The 15,523-nt window shown below is 39.1% G+C and overlaps 3 protein-coding genes across 5 annotated transcripts; 1 reads left to right on the top strand and 2 right to left on the bottom strand.

The window, feature by feature from the left end:
- Positions 1-287: 287 nt before the first annotated feature.
- pafah1b3 lies at positions 288-4,443 on the bottom strand. Of its 3 annotated transcripts, none has more exons than XM_042423314.1 (6): positions 4,356-4,443; positions 3,729-3,822; positions 2,982-3,071; positions 2,727-2,843; positions 2,446-2,568; positions 288-2,009 (listed from the first exon to the last, which is right to left on the bottom strand). In XM_042423314.1, exons 2-6 carry the CDS (start codon positions 3,807-3,809, stop codon positions 1,749-1,751), a joined length of 672 nt encoding a protein of 223 aa, XP_042279248.1. In that variant the 5' UTR covers positions 3,810-3,822; positions 4,356-4,443; the 3' UTR covers positions 288-1,748. The 3 variants fall into 3 exon arrangements, with proteins under 3 accessions (XP_042279248.1, XP_042279246.1, XP_042279247.1); XM_042423312.1 differs by lacking the exon at positions 4,356-4,443 and adding an exon at positions 4,123-4,218; XM_042423313.1 differs by lacking the exon at positions 4,356-4,443 and adding an exon at positions 4,047-4,130.
- On the top strand, positions 4,405-9,625 carry si:dkey-250k15.4. The gene is made up of 4 exons (XM_042423308.1): positions 4,405-4,493; positions 6,154-7,520; positions 8,390-8,529; positions 8,810-9,625. Exons 2-4 carry the CDS (start codon positions 6,203-6,205, stop codon positions 9,446-9,448), a joined length of 2,097 nt encoding a protein of 698 aa, XP_042279242.1. The 5' UTR covers positions 4,405-4,493; positions 6,154-6,202; the 3' UTR covers positions 9,449-9,625.
- A 97-nt stretch (positions 9,626-9,722) lies between these two features.
- tlr21 (toll-like receptor 21) lies at positions 9,723-13,494 on the bottom strand. The gene has a single exon (XM_042423307.1). The coding sequence runs from the start codon at positions 13,486-13,488 to the stop codon at positions 10,540-10,542; it is 2,949 nt and encodes a 982-aa protein (XP_042279241.1). The 5' UTR covers positions 13,489-13,494; the 3' UTR covers positions 9,723-10,539.
- Positions 13,495-15,523: the final 2,029 nt, after the last annotated feature.

Below are 15,523 nucleotides of genomic sequence, written 5' to 3'. Positions count from 1 at the left end.
TCACTATTATGCATGTTGACAGTTGGAAAAAGTGCTATTTTTTCATTCATGTTGACAAGTCTGGATAGAGGAGAGGGCAAAGCGAGACTTGTTCATCCTCCTCAAGTTTAATCTCTCAGGAATAGAATCAGTCAACCGAAAGGAACAAATCTCTAACCAATGATATCTGTGTATGTGCACTCTTGACGAACCTAGTGGTTACTGATCTGTCTTAAACACAGCAATAACCGTCTCTCACTCAGTATCTGAATGTAGATCTTATCAATCAATCAAAGGCCACTGAAACATGTTATTTTCACATTTAATGCATTCTTTCATCAGTTACAGAATCAGCCACCCTGAAGCACAATTCAAGTTCCGCAGCACAATCTTTATCCAAGTGGCTCAGAAGCATTTTAGTGTGAAGCCTTTTAAACTGTTTAATGGGCCATTATCTTGAGTGATCTTGAAGCAAAGCAGCTATGCATGAGATGTATCCTTAGAACTTCACAGCCTACACAAATACATCTATATTTGCAACAAAACAAAGCCTCTCACATCAAAATATGATGTTATTACAATAGACGAAGCAAAGGGGTATTACAGTACAATAATGAAATAACATAAGACATGATAAAAAAAAATAGACAGCAATGGCCAATTGATTGCCATGCTTAGACAAACAAAATCAAAACATTTGGTCATATTAATGCATGTACAAAAGGCATCAGACATCACAACAGAGTAAATAAAGCTGTTGCCAAATAAATGTAACTTCAGTGACACTGAGAAAGCAAAATGACAAATTACAGCTATTTTCTAGTGAGGGCAGTTCTTATCTCTTGTATTTTTCTTTTAACCAGACATGTCCTGGTACCTCAGGAGCCAAAGTCCCACAACGTTTTCCAGCTAGTTTTTGTTCCAATAGCCTCAGCCACACAATGTATTTCGACAGCCAGCATTTCTTTCTACAATCCTTCTGAAACACAGACTTCTATCAATGTTTTAAGGTAAATTCATCTTTGATAGACTCATGACAACTGTAGCTGCTCAATGATAACAAAATAAGTGTTGTTTTGTCGTGTTACAAATGATGAAGTGCTCAAATTAAAGTCAAGTAATAGATACCCATTCAGCATAAAATACTGAAAACCCTGGTATCAACTGAAGGGATGAAATCTGGAGCACAAAGTAATAAAAAAAGCCTCTAATAAAGTGCAGCAACTAATGTTTTAAGTTAAAGCATGTCTTCATTAGAGTAAAAGGTTGCCACATCTTTGTAAAAGAGCAATGGACATCTGGACTGATCCACATATAACTATGTGCTCCAGACGTCATCCCTTCAGATGTCACATTATTGTCTTGTCTGTTGAGTCACTGGCTCGGAACTCCTGGAGTTCCCCCTATCATATTCAACCTTTGTATCATGTGTGCCAAGAGAAATAAAATAATCCTTCTTTGGAAAAACACTACTGGAAGCTAGAGTAGGATATGCTTACTGGGAACTGAGGCGGGACTTTGTCTCTCTATAGCACAGCACATTTAATATCTGACTGCATCATAAACACAAAACTTTATGGTCCCATTATCTGTAACAGTGGTCCTCTACCCTGGCCATGGAGAGAACAAATAAATTGTGCAGCTCTTAGCCCTTAAAAGTTGTTTCTATCCATCATTCAAGGTCTTAATAAGCTAACAGCAGAGTGTGATGCTCTCTGGAAACAGGAAGGAGGACCACTGTAGTAGTGTTAAGTTTGTGCCCTGGTTACTCAGTTCTCTGCAGGCTTATCTAACATGGACTTGAGATGAGCGTGCAGGGGTTCGCACACAACCTGGTAGCCCTGAGGGGTCAGGTGAAGGTAATCGTACATGTCCTGGTGGGAGATGCTACCATTGGAGTGGACGAAACCTGGGTCTACGTTGAGGAAAGAGGCGTGGGGAAGGGACAACACAGTCTCCTGGACTAGCTTGTTCACCTTGGCATTTCGCTCTCGCAGGGGGTTGGGTGATTTACCTCTGGGCAGTATACCCTGCAAAACAGATGTAAGGATGGTATTGTTAAAACGGTGGAACGCTCCTAAACATGTTTATTCAAGAAATATTCAAGGAATGTTTCCCAAAGTGAAAATTAAGATCAGTCAGGCACTACCATCTCACCTACATGTCAGTTGACACTTCAATCAAGTTTGCAGCCCGATCAAACATATAATGAGTTCACCTATAGTTCTTTGCCCTCTACCAAACTAACAAAGCCTTTACATATAGTTTGTAATGTACTTTAGGGCTGACAGCGCCATATTGCACATCACAATCTACTGCAGTGTGTCCAAAACTCTTACAAAGCTGAGATGGAACTAGAGCGAATGACATTGCTGTTTTGTTTCATGGTTCATTGAATTTCTTTTGTCATTTTAGACTGACATGTAGGTGAACACCTCCATTAAGGAATGCATTAGGAAAACCTACAAGTACAAGCGTGTGGGCATGGGGGAGCTTGTTCTTGATGACTTGGACAATAGCCATGATGCCTCCACAGATCTGCTCAGCAGTGTGACCGTGATTGTTGGTCCCTACCCACAGCACTACAACCTATGATAACAAAAGAGAAAAGATTGCATGACTGAACCGATATCATAAATAGTTTGGGGCCAATAAACCAGGAATTAGGCGCAATGTTAAGTACAATGAGTCTATTGTGTGAATACACAAGCATAGTCATGTTCTCTGCTTTTGGCAGTGATTCGGACCTTTGGGCTGATGTTATCCAGTTCGCCGTTGCTCAGTCTCCACAGCACATGTTGTGTTGCATCACCACCCACCCCAAAATTTAGGGCATGGAGAGGAGAAAACAGCTGCCGCCATATCTGCAGACAAATCACAAAAACAAAACTTTCACAAGTTGAACACTAAGTATACACAATTTGAAAACCTGGTTAGATGTTAAGGAGAACATGACAAGCTCTCAGACAACCAGACACAGGAAGGAATGTGGTCTGTCATACCCCAAACTGGTGCATAAGCTGAACAAGAGAGTCTCCAACAAACAGGACATCGGGTTCTTTGTCTTTGCTGTCAGACACAAAGCGGTTGTGCTACACAGAGAAAAGGAGAAAGACAAATATACAGATTTTGATATTTTTAATACAGTTTAAGCTTGCCACTAGATGCAGCCTCATGGGCTACACCTGAAGGTGAGGCACATCAGGTGAACATAACCAAAAATATATTTTTTAGACTTTAAATGAATATTGCAGATACACATATTAAAATAGTGTCTTTTACAGACTTAGTTATTTAAGTATGTAAATTGGAAGATACATCCTTGAATACCAGAAAAAAATGTTATTATTGAATTAAATGTCAGTGATTATTCCCATGTCAATCTGACGAGAAAATAAGAAACTGGTCATTTACAGAAGAATTTTGTGAGAATTTAGCTTTCTTTTTGAAAAAAATATCCAAAACAATATGCCTAATGAATTACAGCTCTTTGTATTTCATAAGAGCACATTAATAAATTGCTGACTGACTTATCAGTTTTGCTTTTGACTGTTTTGGCCATTTTCAACTGAGGCCTTCTTTTAACATAAATCTTCAATCATCAAATCGTGAATTCACAAACATTAGCGACTATAAAGACTGAGAAATCCTTACAAAAACATTTTGTACCTACAGAATTGCTGTCGCTATGCAAACCCTTGGGATCAAGTAATGGACAAAACACATAAAAATAACGTTGTTTCACACACCATAGACATCCATCGTCCATCTCCCTGGGTGTCTTCACAGGGAGTGGGTGTGGCGGCTGGATTTGGGTCTTCTGCACTCATAACTTGGCTCTATCTGTGTTGGAAAGCAGTAACGTATGTTTGTTGGTAATTTTAACAACGATACAAACCGATAAATCAATGGACTATAGCTATCATTGCTAGCTAACGCTGTAGAGGTTGGTGGAATTAGCTACAACAGCTAGCCTGCTTGCTGAGGCACAAGATTGATGTAGTCTAACAGAGAGATAACGCTCATACACTAATAACAGACTGTTCCTAACAATAGATTTTACATGCCTGTATTGTGCAAAGACAAAAAAGACAAAGCTTTACATAGCCATTGTATTTAAAGATATTATTGAACACAGACTACCATGAAATCAAAATATCGTCATCTCCCAATTCAGTTTCAGGAAGTAAATTTTCACTACAGTTGCATGTACCACTGTACTCCGTGGGTAACAACACACATGCTTTCATGTGTTTTTCGTTTTTTCGGATATTTTGCTATTATTTCTGAGTGTTTTATAATAGATTTTAGCACATACGATATGACATTTAGTGAAGAAAACGGAAAACAAAATATAAAAGATGAGACAGTTTTACCTCCTCGTCTGTGTAAGTGGACTCGCCCTGCAGTTGAGTGTTCGTGGGTGTTGTTGCTGCGCAATGAGAACCAGCTGCGGTAGGTTGCCGGGCAACGACAGAATTACATGCGGTAGAAAACGACTGCGGACAATTTCGGTAAGTAGCGTTGTAAATGAATGATTTTACTTTTGCATAAAATGTGTCCTTGACGGATTTACCGTTTTGTCTCACATGACTTGTGCCTAAAGTTGAAGCTAGTTACTGTATTTCTAAGCAGCTACAGTTGAATACTGTAACTTAATACACGTGTGCTTCAAGTTAAAGTGCACCTGTTGGTTAACCACCTTGCTAGCTAACAGTTAAAGCTACATTAACTGCCTGGATTCAAATGTAAGTGTGTTTGACCGCAGGGGGCGCAGTTGCATTTTGAATGGATGTTGTCACACTCCTACACAAGTGGTTGTTGTTGTTATTTATCTTATTCTTTTCTTTAAAGGGGGTAAGAGAGAAAAGCCTGACAATATTTGGCTGCTGTATATTTTTGTTTAATTTCCAGGTACAGTGAGGTCACATTTTGCTGATGTTCTGTGTCGCAAATCTGGTACCCTATTTGCTTTCTGCTTACCTTTGATAGGCTATATTTTATGGTTTTATGCAGTCTTTAAAATAGATGAGATAAACTAAGCATTTAATAATATTTGGATGGCTCTTAAAACAAACAAACACACAACATTACTAGGTACAGTAGGGGAACATTTTCTGATGGCTGAAATTATGAGCTCTCAGCTCAAGGCTTGTTCATGACTCCTCACATGTAGAAAGTGTGACAACATTCAAGATTCAAAATATTTAATAGGTTTCTTAGGCAGTACTCCAAATCTACTTTTATTCCTCCATTTTATTTTATTCTCCTAGTTAAGTGATGCAGTGATGTCTGATATTGCACGCATACAAATTCATCCGACATGTGATTAAAAGGCTCAGTCTGCAAGTCCAAAGGGTCAATATTTGAATTTAGCCCATGTCATTAAAGGCGTACTACACAGGATTTGTCAGTTGCTATTTGTAAACGTAACATTCAAGGTCGACCCCTCCTCCCGGGCTGAGTGAGAGAGAGAGAGTGCAGCGGTGGTCAAGCAAGTTAGAGAGTGAATGAAGAGAGGGAGTGGCGGTAGTGAGAACAAAGAAGTGAATCAGATAGATAAAACATTTTCTGATCGTTTCATGGCGGTTACGTTTAAAGGACAAATAAACCGACCAACACCTGGGCACAACCCTGCAGGGTTGCAACAATGCCAGATTTTGTGTGAATGGAGCCAAAGTGGACACTTCATCCTGTCCGCTGTGGCCTCTCTGCTCTGCGTGTGTGTGTGGAGCTCAGCCCCGCCCTCGGTCAAACAGACACAAACCTGTTCTCTTTATACATCCATGACACAGACAGAGAGCAGAGAGAGATAGAGACAGAGACAGCAAGAGTCTTGACCTCACACTCTGCGCACTGTTATTGGCTGGAGGTGACACACCCACTGCCCAAAAGTTGTCATCCAGAAATGTCCCAAACACCGAAAATAATAAGAAAATACAGGCAGAGGGCAGGGCCTCTGTAGATACAGAAACTGTACTGTACATCATAAGTGATGATTGAGAGCGATTATTTTTGTATGAGTCTATACATTTTTTTTTTAGGAAAATCCTGCATAGTATGCCTTTAAAGCTGAAGTGATTTGCTTGATAATCAAGTAGTAGTAGAGTTGACCTCATTGAGGTGAAAAGCTTCCTAGAGGTTACCAAGTTCTATTATCTCTTTTTGCTACAGGCTTACAAATGGATAATTGCAGTTATCTATCTACAGTATCCAGTTCAGCATGAGCCACATGTGTGTCAGAGCCTTATCAGAAAAAGAAAAGGTCTTAAATGTTTTCAACAAGCCATTTAAAACAACAGATGAAAACAGCTGTTTGGTGAACAGAGCCACTGCAAACTGCAAATGTTTAAACCATTGTAGTAAGACGGATGGACAGCAGAAAATGAAACGACTGAGGAAACGCAAGGAGAGGAGTCAGATGCGAGGTGGTGGGAAAGAAGCCTCAAAGACTAAATCACATCAGCATTACTGTCGTCAAAGCAGTAAAGACATGGCACATTTCCATAACTGCTGTCATAGTAGCTGTCATTGTCCTTCAAGGAGCGATGCACCATTTCTAAATGTAGTTCCTGCTGCACAGGAGCCCAGTATCATCACAGACAGCCGCCTGATAGGACACCACGGCCTGTTCAACCATGAAGTGAAGTCTATTGACATTGAACGCTTGTTAACTGAGAAGAGGAAACTGGAGAAAAGTGGTAAGCAAGTGCAAAAAAAGGTCGATGCTACTTCACATCCTCCTGCAACATCTCACATTCCTTCTCCATTCTCCAGTAATGGTTTGTTTGGCGGTGACACTGATGAGGTTGTCCCATTTGAAAAGAAAGCAGACCTAGCTACAAAGACCCATTATGATTGCCAGGAGAAAGAGAAGAAAATCCTTCAGTCTGATAGTCAGGGATCAGATATTACACCGGGGCAGAGACCACAGCAACAATTAGATCTTTCATCTGGAAGTTATAAAAGCGATTTCTTGTCTAAACACAGCTCCCTCGATGTAGTGATAATGAAGAGCAACAAGGCCAACTCTGTCACATCTGAAAAGGGCAGAGTGTCAGAGCTGACTCCCACTTGTGAAAGAGGAAATGTGAAGACACTGAACAAGAAAGTAAAGGGACAGACGTTTTCAACTCTGGAGCACACCCCAAAGAACCAGGAGCCTCCTGTCCACCAAACACAAGCTCATGGTCTCAGCCCAAGCCCTCTTCAGGTCTCCAGCTCACCCATGGCTGGAGCCAGTGACAACTTTGACATACAATACAGAAGGAAAGATCTTGATTGTGTATCTAAATCTGTCAGTGCAGTGGCAGCGCGTTTGTGTTGCAATCTACAGTTTCCGCTTCTGAGAAAGAGAAATCTGCTGTCAGAAAGCAGGGAGGTGCTGTTGAAGGCCTTGCAGGAGCGGCATGGACCCCGGCTTCAGGAGAACCTCCTTGAGGTGCAGCGATGCCTCAGCTTTGATACTGAATGTGCAAGAACAGTCCAGGACAAGAATCAGAGACCAATCCTGATAGATGAAGATGGGCTCTGGTCTACAGGTAGGCACTGTAGTAATATTCTTATTGATCTTTTCAGCCATGCTAGTAGTGTGATTCTACAACTTGACTTGACTTGCCATTAAATTTTGAGGATGAATCCTAATGACTTTGGTGATCCCCCACCTTTTCCTCTATGGTGCCACCATGAGGTTTTGTTTAGTAAAATGACACAATACATATTGGATAAATTGTAATGAAATTTGACACACACATTCATGTTCCCCACAGGATCAATTGTGAAAACTATGGTGATCCCTTGATTTTTCATCTAGCACCATCATTAGATCAAGATGTTAATTTGTCCTATACTTTGATTTATAATAAAAAAACTAGTGATATTCCCATCAGCATACTTTGTGTTTTGGGCTAATTAGCAAATGTTAACATACTAAACTAAGATGGTAAACATTATACTTACTAAACATTAGCATTTTAGCATTTAGCTCAGCCTCATAGAGCTGTTAGCATGGCTGTAGCCTCTTAGTCTTGTTAAGTGATAATAGGGCTGGACAGTAATTCAATATGTTATTGTCTCTCTGTATAATCATATCATGTATCATATCAAGATATCACCATTCACAGTTCTAATTGATATCAATAACATCAATATTGTCATCTCAATATTGATAATACCATATTGATGTTGAGATCATACTATTGTCATTATATTAATTTGTCCATATCACCCATACTTAAGTATCCCTATTATGCTTGTTGTCATTTCAACATTTTTTAGGTTTTAAATGGCCAACAGTATGGATTCACTTTAACCCATAAACTATTTTTCTTGTTTTAAATTGCTGCTATAAGAAGGATTGTACACATTATAGTTTGCGGGCAGTTTTCCAATTCTGTCTTCTACTTTTCAGATGCATTCACTGCAGCATTTCAAGCTGACAGTGCCAACCAGTCATGTTTTGGTACCCAGAAAACCACAGCTTTCAAAATGACAGGAAGTAAACGTTTTAACTGGAACGCCAGTCTGCAGCCCCACCAGAGCTTGGAACAAGTAAGAACTTTTTTTGTTAGTTTTACATTGCCTCTCTCTCATTTAAGGTAATTTCACACACACACACACACACACACACACACACACACACACATATATATATATATATATATATATATATATATATATATATATATATATATATATATATATATATATATATATATATATATATATATATATATATATATATATAATCACCCAGCTGTAATTCCTTTAGCAACCTGAAGATAATTTAAGATTCTTTGGAATAAAATGCTTTCTGTTGTTTCATGTGAAGACTGCCGGGTGGTTGACAAGCCCCGTGGAAACTTCTGTCAGTCTTTTGGGTGATATCCTCAGACCTAGTTGTTCTCCCCAGTTCTGCATGGACTTTGAGCCCTCTAGAACTTCATCAAGTGATCATTTGTTTGCTCCCTCTCTCTTCTCATGTTGGGGAGCAACCACCTCAGCATCTCAGCACTGGGAAGACAGCTTCAACAGGTCAAAAACCAAAGAGTCAGTGATGTTTGATTCCTCTGAAAACAGCTTTATGAGCCACACCAGAGCAATAAGAGAGGGGAGCAATAGGCTTCAATACAGTGACCACAACATCCAGCCGTTCTTTCCCAACCAAGCACAGCTGCCAGATGGACATTCAGCAGAGCCAAGACAGTTTCCCCAGGAGCATGACTCATTTGAAAATGAAAAATGTTCTTTTGCTCCTGCTTTCTCTGCCCAAATTCACCAACCTCAGCAGAGCAATCACCAACCTTTCAGCCAATTCAGTCATCCTCCAACCTGCTCTTCCCTCAGGTCCCACCACAGTGATATGATGAATTACCCCCCATCTCACATGCTTGAAAGAAGCCCAGCACCTCCCCTCTCTTCTTTCCCGAGCCCTGAGCACTGGTCCTTCCCTCCTATGAGACTGTACTAATGTGTGATGAAGCTGTGCATAGACACATGCCTGTGAATGTTTCTTTTTGCAAACTAAAAAATGACTCTCTCTTAATTCACACCTTCAAGACTTTTTGTTTACAGTCTACGGAAACATGTTTTGTGTGCCCATATTTAATTTGAAACACATTATTAAATGTAAAAGCAATAGCTTTAACTTCTTTTATCTTTTGTCTCATCAATACTGAGATAAAGAAACACAATTATGTGCTGTTTGCATAGTTGGTGCATTTTTTTATATGCAGAATTGTATATTAACACATATCTTCATAAATGCAGGTGCTATAATGCGAAATTATTCACAGAGCAATAATTTTAGCTAAGAATGTGCTATTGTGAAAGCCATTTGATAATATTTTGTTGGTGGGTTACATTTAAATGCAAGAAAACACATTTGTACAATTGTGCAATAGTGAAATGCCATATCAAGCATTGCTAAATAGAAAATTAAATTGCACACAAGAAATTAAAATGCTGATTCATGCCTGTATAAATCATGTTATTGTTAATCACATACGATACACTCAGTCACTAGATTATTAGGTACACCTAGCTAAAACTAATGCAGTCTAATTCAAAAGCTCTGCAATAATATACCCTTACAGTACACAGAAGTATCATGTTCAGTTTTTGTTGAATTTGTTTTCTGAAGGTCTTAATCCAACTTTATGGTCATTTGGGCGGCTGTAATTTGTGGAGATATTTAATTGTATTTCTTTCATCCAACCTATTTATATCATTGAGTGGGAAAACACCTCTCAGTATATAACCAAGTATAATTCAACAGCACCACAAACTACAGCATCCAAAAATAATCATTCAGTTGAATCAACACCCCAGGTTCAACAAAAACTTTTTCAACATTTATGAAAGTAGGATTTATTGTAGGGCTGTTGTATTAGACTGTGTTAGTTTTAGCTCAGTGTACCTAATAAACTGGCTGCTTTTTACATTCACAGTTTACATTCAAACCATGTTTTCATGAACCTCTCCTAGCAGCAGAGAACTGAATTATTCATTTAACACACTGAGAGATTTGACTGAAACCACAAATAAAATCATCAAATCTTTTCAAGGTAGCAAGTCATAGTTGTCATCTGATGTGTAAGTCTCAAAATGTTCGGTTTCTCTGCTGTCAAGAGTTACACAATCTTCACCTTTGTAGTTTTCTTCTGTTTTGAGTTTGCTCCCCGTTCTCATTGCTCTACGTAGCTGTATCCAAAACAGCTCTTGTGCCTGAATCGGGTCGATGCAGTCTGAGCTGGGCCACTGTAGATAAGTCTTCTTCAGCATGACCTTCCTCATGCGGTGATAGGATGACAACTGCCTCTCAGAGATTGAGTCCAGAAAGACGAGCAGGAGAACATCTCGATGCTCATCAAAAAGTCGATAGCTGGCCAGTTGGATTTCCAGAGAGCACCACTCACTTTTTAGGAAATTCCTGCTCACAACACAAATAGTTTTACGACTGCTATATACAGCAGAGACAATGTTATCCACAATATAACGGCCCGGCTCAAAGTCCCTGTGATGTAGGCAAAGTTTGAAAGAGGATCCATTTCCCTCCAGGTTGGGCAGCAACTGTTCCATGACCCATTCTTCATCAGAGGAGTTATAGGAAATAAAAGCATCATATTTGCAATTTTCTTCCTCCTCTCTAATTCTGCGCCACTGCTCACTAAACCAGGACCGAAACACATAGTAGCCGTACTTCATTTTCCAGTAGAGTTTGACATAAAGTAAAGGAGTGACTGTGAATATAAAGATTGCAGCGACTGTGCTGAAGAACAGGTACTCCCCTAAATCTATGTAACAGACTTTGGTGTCAAAGTTGTAGAATTTGTGTTTTGCATCATGTTGGCATGGCAGATGGTGGAGATATACCACCTGAACATTTGGGTTATCTAGAGTCCAGTTTTGCAGCAAGCTGTTCTTGCAGGTGCAGCTTAGAGGAATATTACGTATGTCGAGGTAGTGGAGTTTAGGTAAACTTTCTAGTGCATCTACATTAATGCTATGCATCCCATTGCGGTTTAGCTGCAGTGTGTGTAACTGTGTGAGATTACCAAAAACCTCCTTTGAGAAGTTCTGAATGGCTGTATTTTCTAAAATCAATTTGGTTAAATTCCTTAGATTTTTAAAGACTCCTGGTTGTAGTTGTAACACCCCAACACAGCAGTTATCCAGTGTGAGGAAATGTAAGCCTGTCAGATCATCAAAGACATCAGGAGCAAGAAGAGAGATCTGATTGTTGGTAAGATACAGAGATTTCAGTGAGTGGAGGCCACGGAAAAAATAGCGGGGTAAAAGGGTGAGGCCATGGGGCCGCTGCCCATCTAATTTCAGGTCACTGAGTTTGCTGAGATTCAAAAATGGTGAATAGATATTTCCATCGAGGAAGCGAATCTGATTACTTTGTAAATCCAGGACTGTGAGTGTATCTTGAAATACATGATAGAGCGAAGTGTCAATCTGTTTGAGGTTGTTTCCATCGAGATAGAATTTGGAAAGATTTTTTAGTCCATCAAGACCATACGGCTCAAAATGAGTAATCTTATTACCTCCAAGGTCCAATATAATCAGATTATTGAGACTGAGGAAGGTCCCGTTGAAAATGACAGAAATACGATTGTTGCGTAGGTTCAGGGTTTGTAAGCTGACCTGATCTTCAAATGTGTCATTGAACAGATCAGTTAAGAGATTATTGTCCAAACGGAGTGTCTCAAGCTTTTTTAACCCTTTGAGGGCTTTGCGATGGAGAAAGGCAATTGTGTTTATGTTCAGTTTTAGCGTCCTGATATTTGGTGTATGATAGAAAGCATAAGAGTTGACAGCCAGAATGCGGTTGTAACGATAGCTCAGCTCTTCGAGTTTTAGGAACTTAACCATGTGTTTTGTTTTACACGACAGGATGCGGGTAAGATGGTTATGCTCTGAATCGAACCTTTTTATATATGTCTGGTTGTTGAGAAAGTTAAGACACTTTATGCTTTTCAGTTGATTGCGGGATAGATCCAAAGCCCCTTCGATTTGTGGACAATTGTTCAGTGTGTAGTTTGTTAGATTCTTAATACCATTACAAGTCAGGCGCATATTTGAAATCCTCTTCACCTTTGTCTTTAACAATCTGCACAGCTCCATGAGCAGAGTGTCATTTTTTAGACCAGTGCCGGAGAAATCAACGTGACCTGCGTTGATGTTGCTGATGTTCAAAAACTCCACCACCCCAACACTGGTTGAACGCAAACGCAGATAGTTTACTTGTTTCAAATCCATCCCTTTGAAAGCCGTCGCGGAGAGTCTAACATTGTATGACAAATCTAGCAGCTTGATGAGCCTGAGGAACGAATGTTGACATCCTAACGTAGACAGATTGTTTTTACATATATATAACACGGTGAGGGATTTGGGTAATGAAACATTTGAGTGGCTGAGATTTGTCAAACTATTAGAGCAAAGATCTAGTGTCCTCAGATTTGTTAGGTTCGACACAGATTCAGCAATCTCTGAGAAGTTTGTTAGAAGGTTTTGCCGCAATATTAAAGTATCTAGCCTGAGAACAGCAGAGAAAATGCTCTCAGGGAGCTGCTTTAATTTATTGTTGGTCAGTGAGAGAGAGGTGAGGTTGTGCAGGTCCTCAAACAGAGAGGGGCTGAGTTCTGATATGTTGTTAACGGACAAATTCAGAGACTTGAGTTGATACAGGTTTTTGAAAGCAGATACATCAATAATGCTCAAGAGGTTATTATCTATTTTGAGGTGTTGAAGGTTTGGTAAATGAGCAAAGCTCTTTTCAGGTATGTGGCTGACAGGATTAATTGAGATGGTCAGATTGATGGCAGATGGTGGCAGGTCATGTACAATGGCAGATATGCTCTTCTCCTTTCGACGGATGCAGTTGAAACTTGTTCTGTATGAGTATGGATCCTCAATGCAGTTGTTATAGCTGTAACCAGTGATGAGTTGAACAGCACCAAGCACAACTGTAATTGACAACAGCTGATGAGTTAGACTTGTCATTGTGTCTTCTTACAGTCTAGAGAAACAGTCCTTTAAATTCCCACATCAGTGTATTTGTTGGTTTGGTTTGTTTGTTGTTGAACTTGGTTCAGGAATCTGAGGGCAGAGAGCAGAACATAACACATATCATGGCGGGTTGTACAGGTGAATTGAAAATAGCATTTTCAAATAAAGCTGAGAGCAACAGATGAATGCAAAATTCTTTGTCAACTACCTTTTTGTGCTGATGCTTAATTTGTAAGCAGAACAATTCTTATACAGAATTGCTACCACAATCCTAAGAGTATTTACCAGCATTCATACTGTTTCTGTTTTCTTTTTTATCAAATCCGACTCAATAGTCAGATGTAAGTACTTCAAGATAAAACTTAAAGGATAGATTCACAATTTTTCAAGTCTGTCTCAAAACAACAGTCAGGTGCCCAAATGAACATTGAAACAGTTTTTCCTTGCAGTAATCATTCTCCCTGTTCATACTGACCATTAGAAAATCCCCCTCCAAATACACCTACAATGTTAGTGATGGGGGCCAAAATCTACAGTCCTTGTTTTGAGCAAAACTGCATTTAAGTCTTTTATCTGAAGCTTATGTGAGGCTTCAGAAATCTGAGTTAGTCAAATAAAGTGGATATCTTCCACAGTTATGGCCTTTTTAGTTTTGTGTCTCAGCTAACAGTGTTTTCCTGTTCAGCTGCAGTGGAAGGTTAGTGACAAAAATAGGGAATTTGGTACTAAAAAGACAATAACTTCAAAAGTATTGAATTGATTTGACTATTTTGGACTGCTGAAGCATCATATTCTCTTCAAATAAACTTTTAAACACATTTTTGCACGGACAGAGGGCTGTGGATTTTTTTCCCCCCATCATTTACATTGAAAGTGCATTATGAAGGGATCTTCTAATGGTCAGTATATAGTATATTTCTACATTAAGTTTTTACTAATGCTAGTATGTCTAACCAGACCCAAACCCCAGTTTCACCAAGTTCCTACACTGGTCTCAGATCTAGGAGTCCTATAATCCTCACCTGTGTCGATGCATTTGCTGAGAAATTTGAACTTGAGCTCAGTTCCTCTCTTGTTAAGTTTTCATATCCTTTTTCACTCTGTCCTCTTGTTCCTCCTCTGCTTCACATTTGTTTCATTTTAGTACAATCCACACCTTATAGTATTAAAATTATACCAGGAAAGAGTTGGCACAGTTGGCTCAGCAGCTAATAATTTGGCCTGCAATGAGTTTATTGCTATAGAAATGGGCTGTGTAAGACAACATCTATCCTCATGTGAGTTATGACGGTATTCGTACGGAGAAGGAGACTCCCAAAATAATCCTTGTGCAGTTCTTTACGGTCATAAACATTCTCCATTATTTTTCTTATTTACGTGTCAGAATCAACCTCTTCAGTTAAGGTGTTTTTAGTCCGAAAACTGGCTGTCTAAGAAACATTGCCTAAAAATAATAATGATATACAGTGAGAATTCCTCCTTGTATAACCTTTTACACTATCTTTCATTCTCTTTTCTAGATAAGTAAAACACTTTGGCAATAGAGTCAAATTAAATTTGATACAATTATTTTTCTATGAAAGCCTTACCTGTTCAAATAAATGCAACTTGCCTCTCCAGAGAACTTCTTGTACCGTGACTATCTTAGATGCACACTAAATCACAAAAGAGGAAGATGGGAGTAACCCATGCGCTTCCTTTCATATCCAGTTGCAGCAAATGGTGTATAAATCATAACATAACATGACCAAAGGGTTTTATTGAAACACTGTTGTTTGAATGAATATACATTTCTTAATTAAACATATATAAAATACTCATTGTATAGAATATTACATGAACACATGATACACATTATGGAGTAAAAGGATATTATGTGGAGGGAAAGCAGTCTGCAGTTACAATTACATTCCAAAATAAATAACGTGTCTAAATGCCATTATAAACTTGCTGATTTATTGTAAGGGAAAAGTCACTGCTGTAAATCCCAACATTTCCTCCTTCATGGCCTCATGTTTGTTGCATAAAG

This window comes from Thunnus maccoyii, chromosome 10 (genome assembly GCF_910596095.1).
Source record: "Thunnus maccoyii chromosome 10, fThuMac1.1, whole genome shotgun sequence".
In the NCBI taxonomy this organism is placed as follows: domain Eukaryota; kingdom Metazoa; phylum Chordata; class Actinopteri; order Scombriformes; family Scombridae; genus Thunnus; species Thunnus maccoyii.
This window is presented reverse-complemented; position numbering and strand designations above follow the sequence as displayed.

What these genes read in the sequence shown, in the direction of transcription:
- pafah1b3 (XM_042423314.1), bottom strand. Translation starts at nt 3,809, where the DNA reads ATGAGTGCAGAAGACCCAAATCCAGCCGCCACACCCACTCCCTGTGAA. An exon ending in AGCTTATGCACCAGTTTGGG is followed by an intron (nt 2,844 to 2,981) that starts GTATGACAGACC and finishes ATTTGTCTGCAG; the next exon opens with ATATGGCGGCAGCTGTTTTC. An exon ending in TGGATAACATCAGCCCAAAG is followed by an intron (nt 2,569 to 2,726) that starts GTCCGAATCACT and finishes TTGTTATCATAG; the next exon opens with GTTGTAGTGCTGTGGGTAGG.
- si:dkey-250k15.4 (XM_042423308.1), top strand. Translation starts at nt 6,203, where the DNA reads ATGAGCCACATGTGTGTCAGAGCCTTATCAGAAAAAGAAAAGGTCTTA. An exon ending in AGATGGGCTCTGGTCTACAG is followed by an intron (nt 7,521 to 8,389) that starts GTAGGCACTGTA and finishes TCTACTTTTCAG; the next exon opens with ATGCATTCACTGCAGCATTT. An exon ending in CCCACCAGAGCTTGGAACAA is followed by an intron (nt 8,530 to 8,809) that starts GTAAGAACTTTT and finishes TTTCATGTGAAG; the next exon opens with ACTGCCGGGTGGTTGACAAG.
- tlr21 (XM_042423307.1), bottom strand. Translation starts at nt 13,488, where the DNA reads ATGACAAGTCTAACTCATCAGCTGTTGTCAATTACAGTTGTGCTTGGT.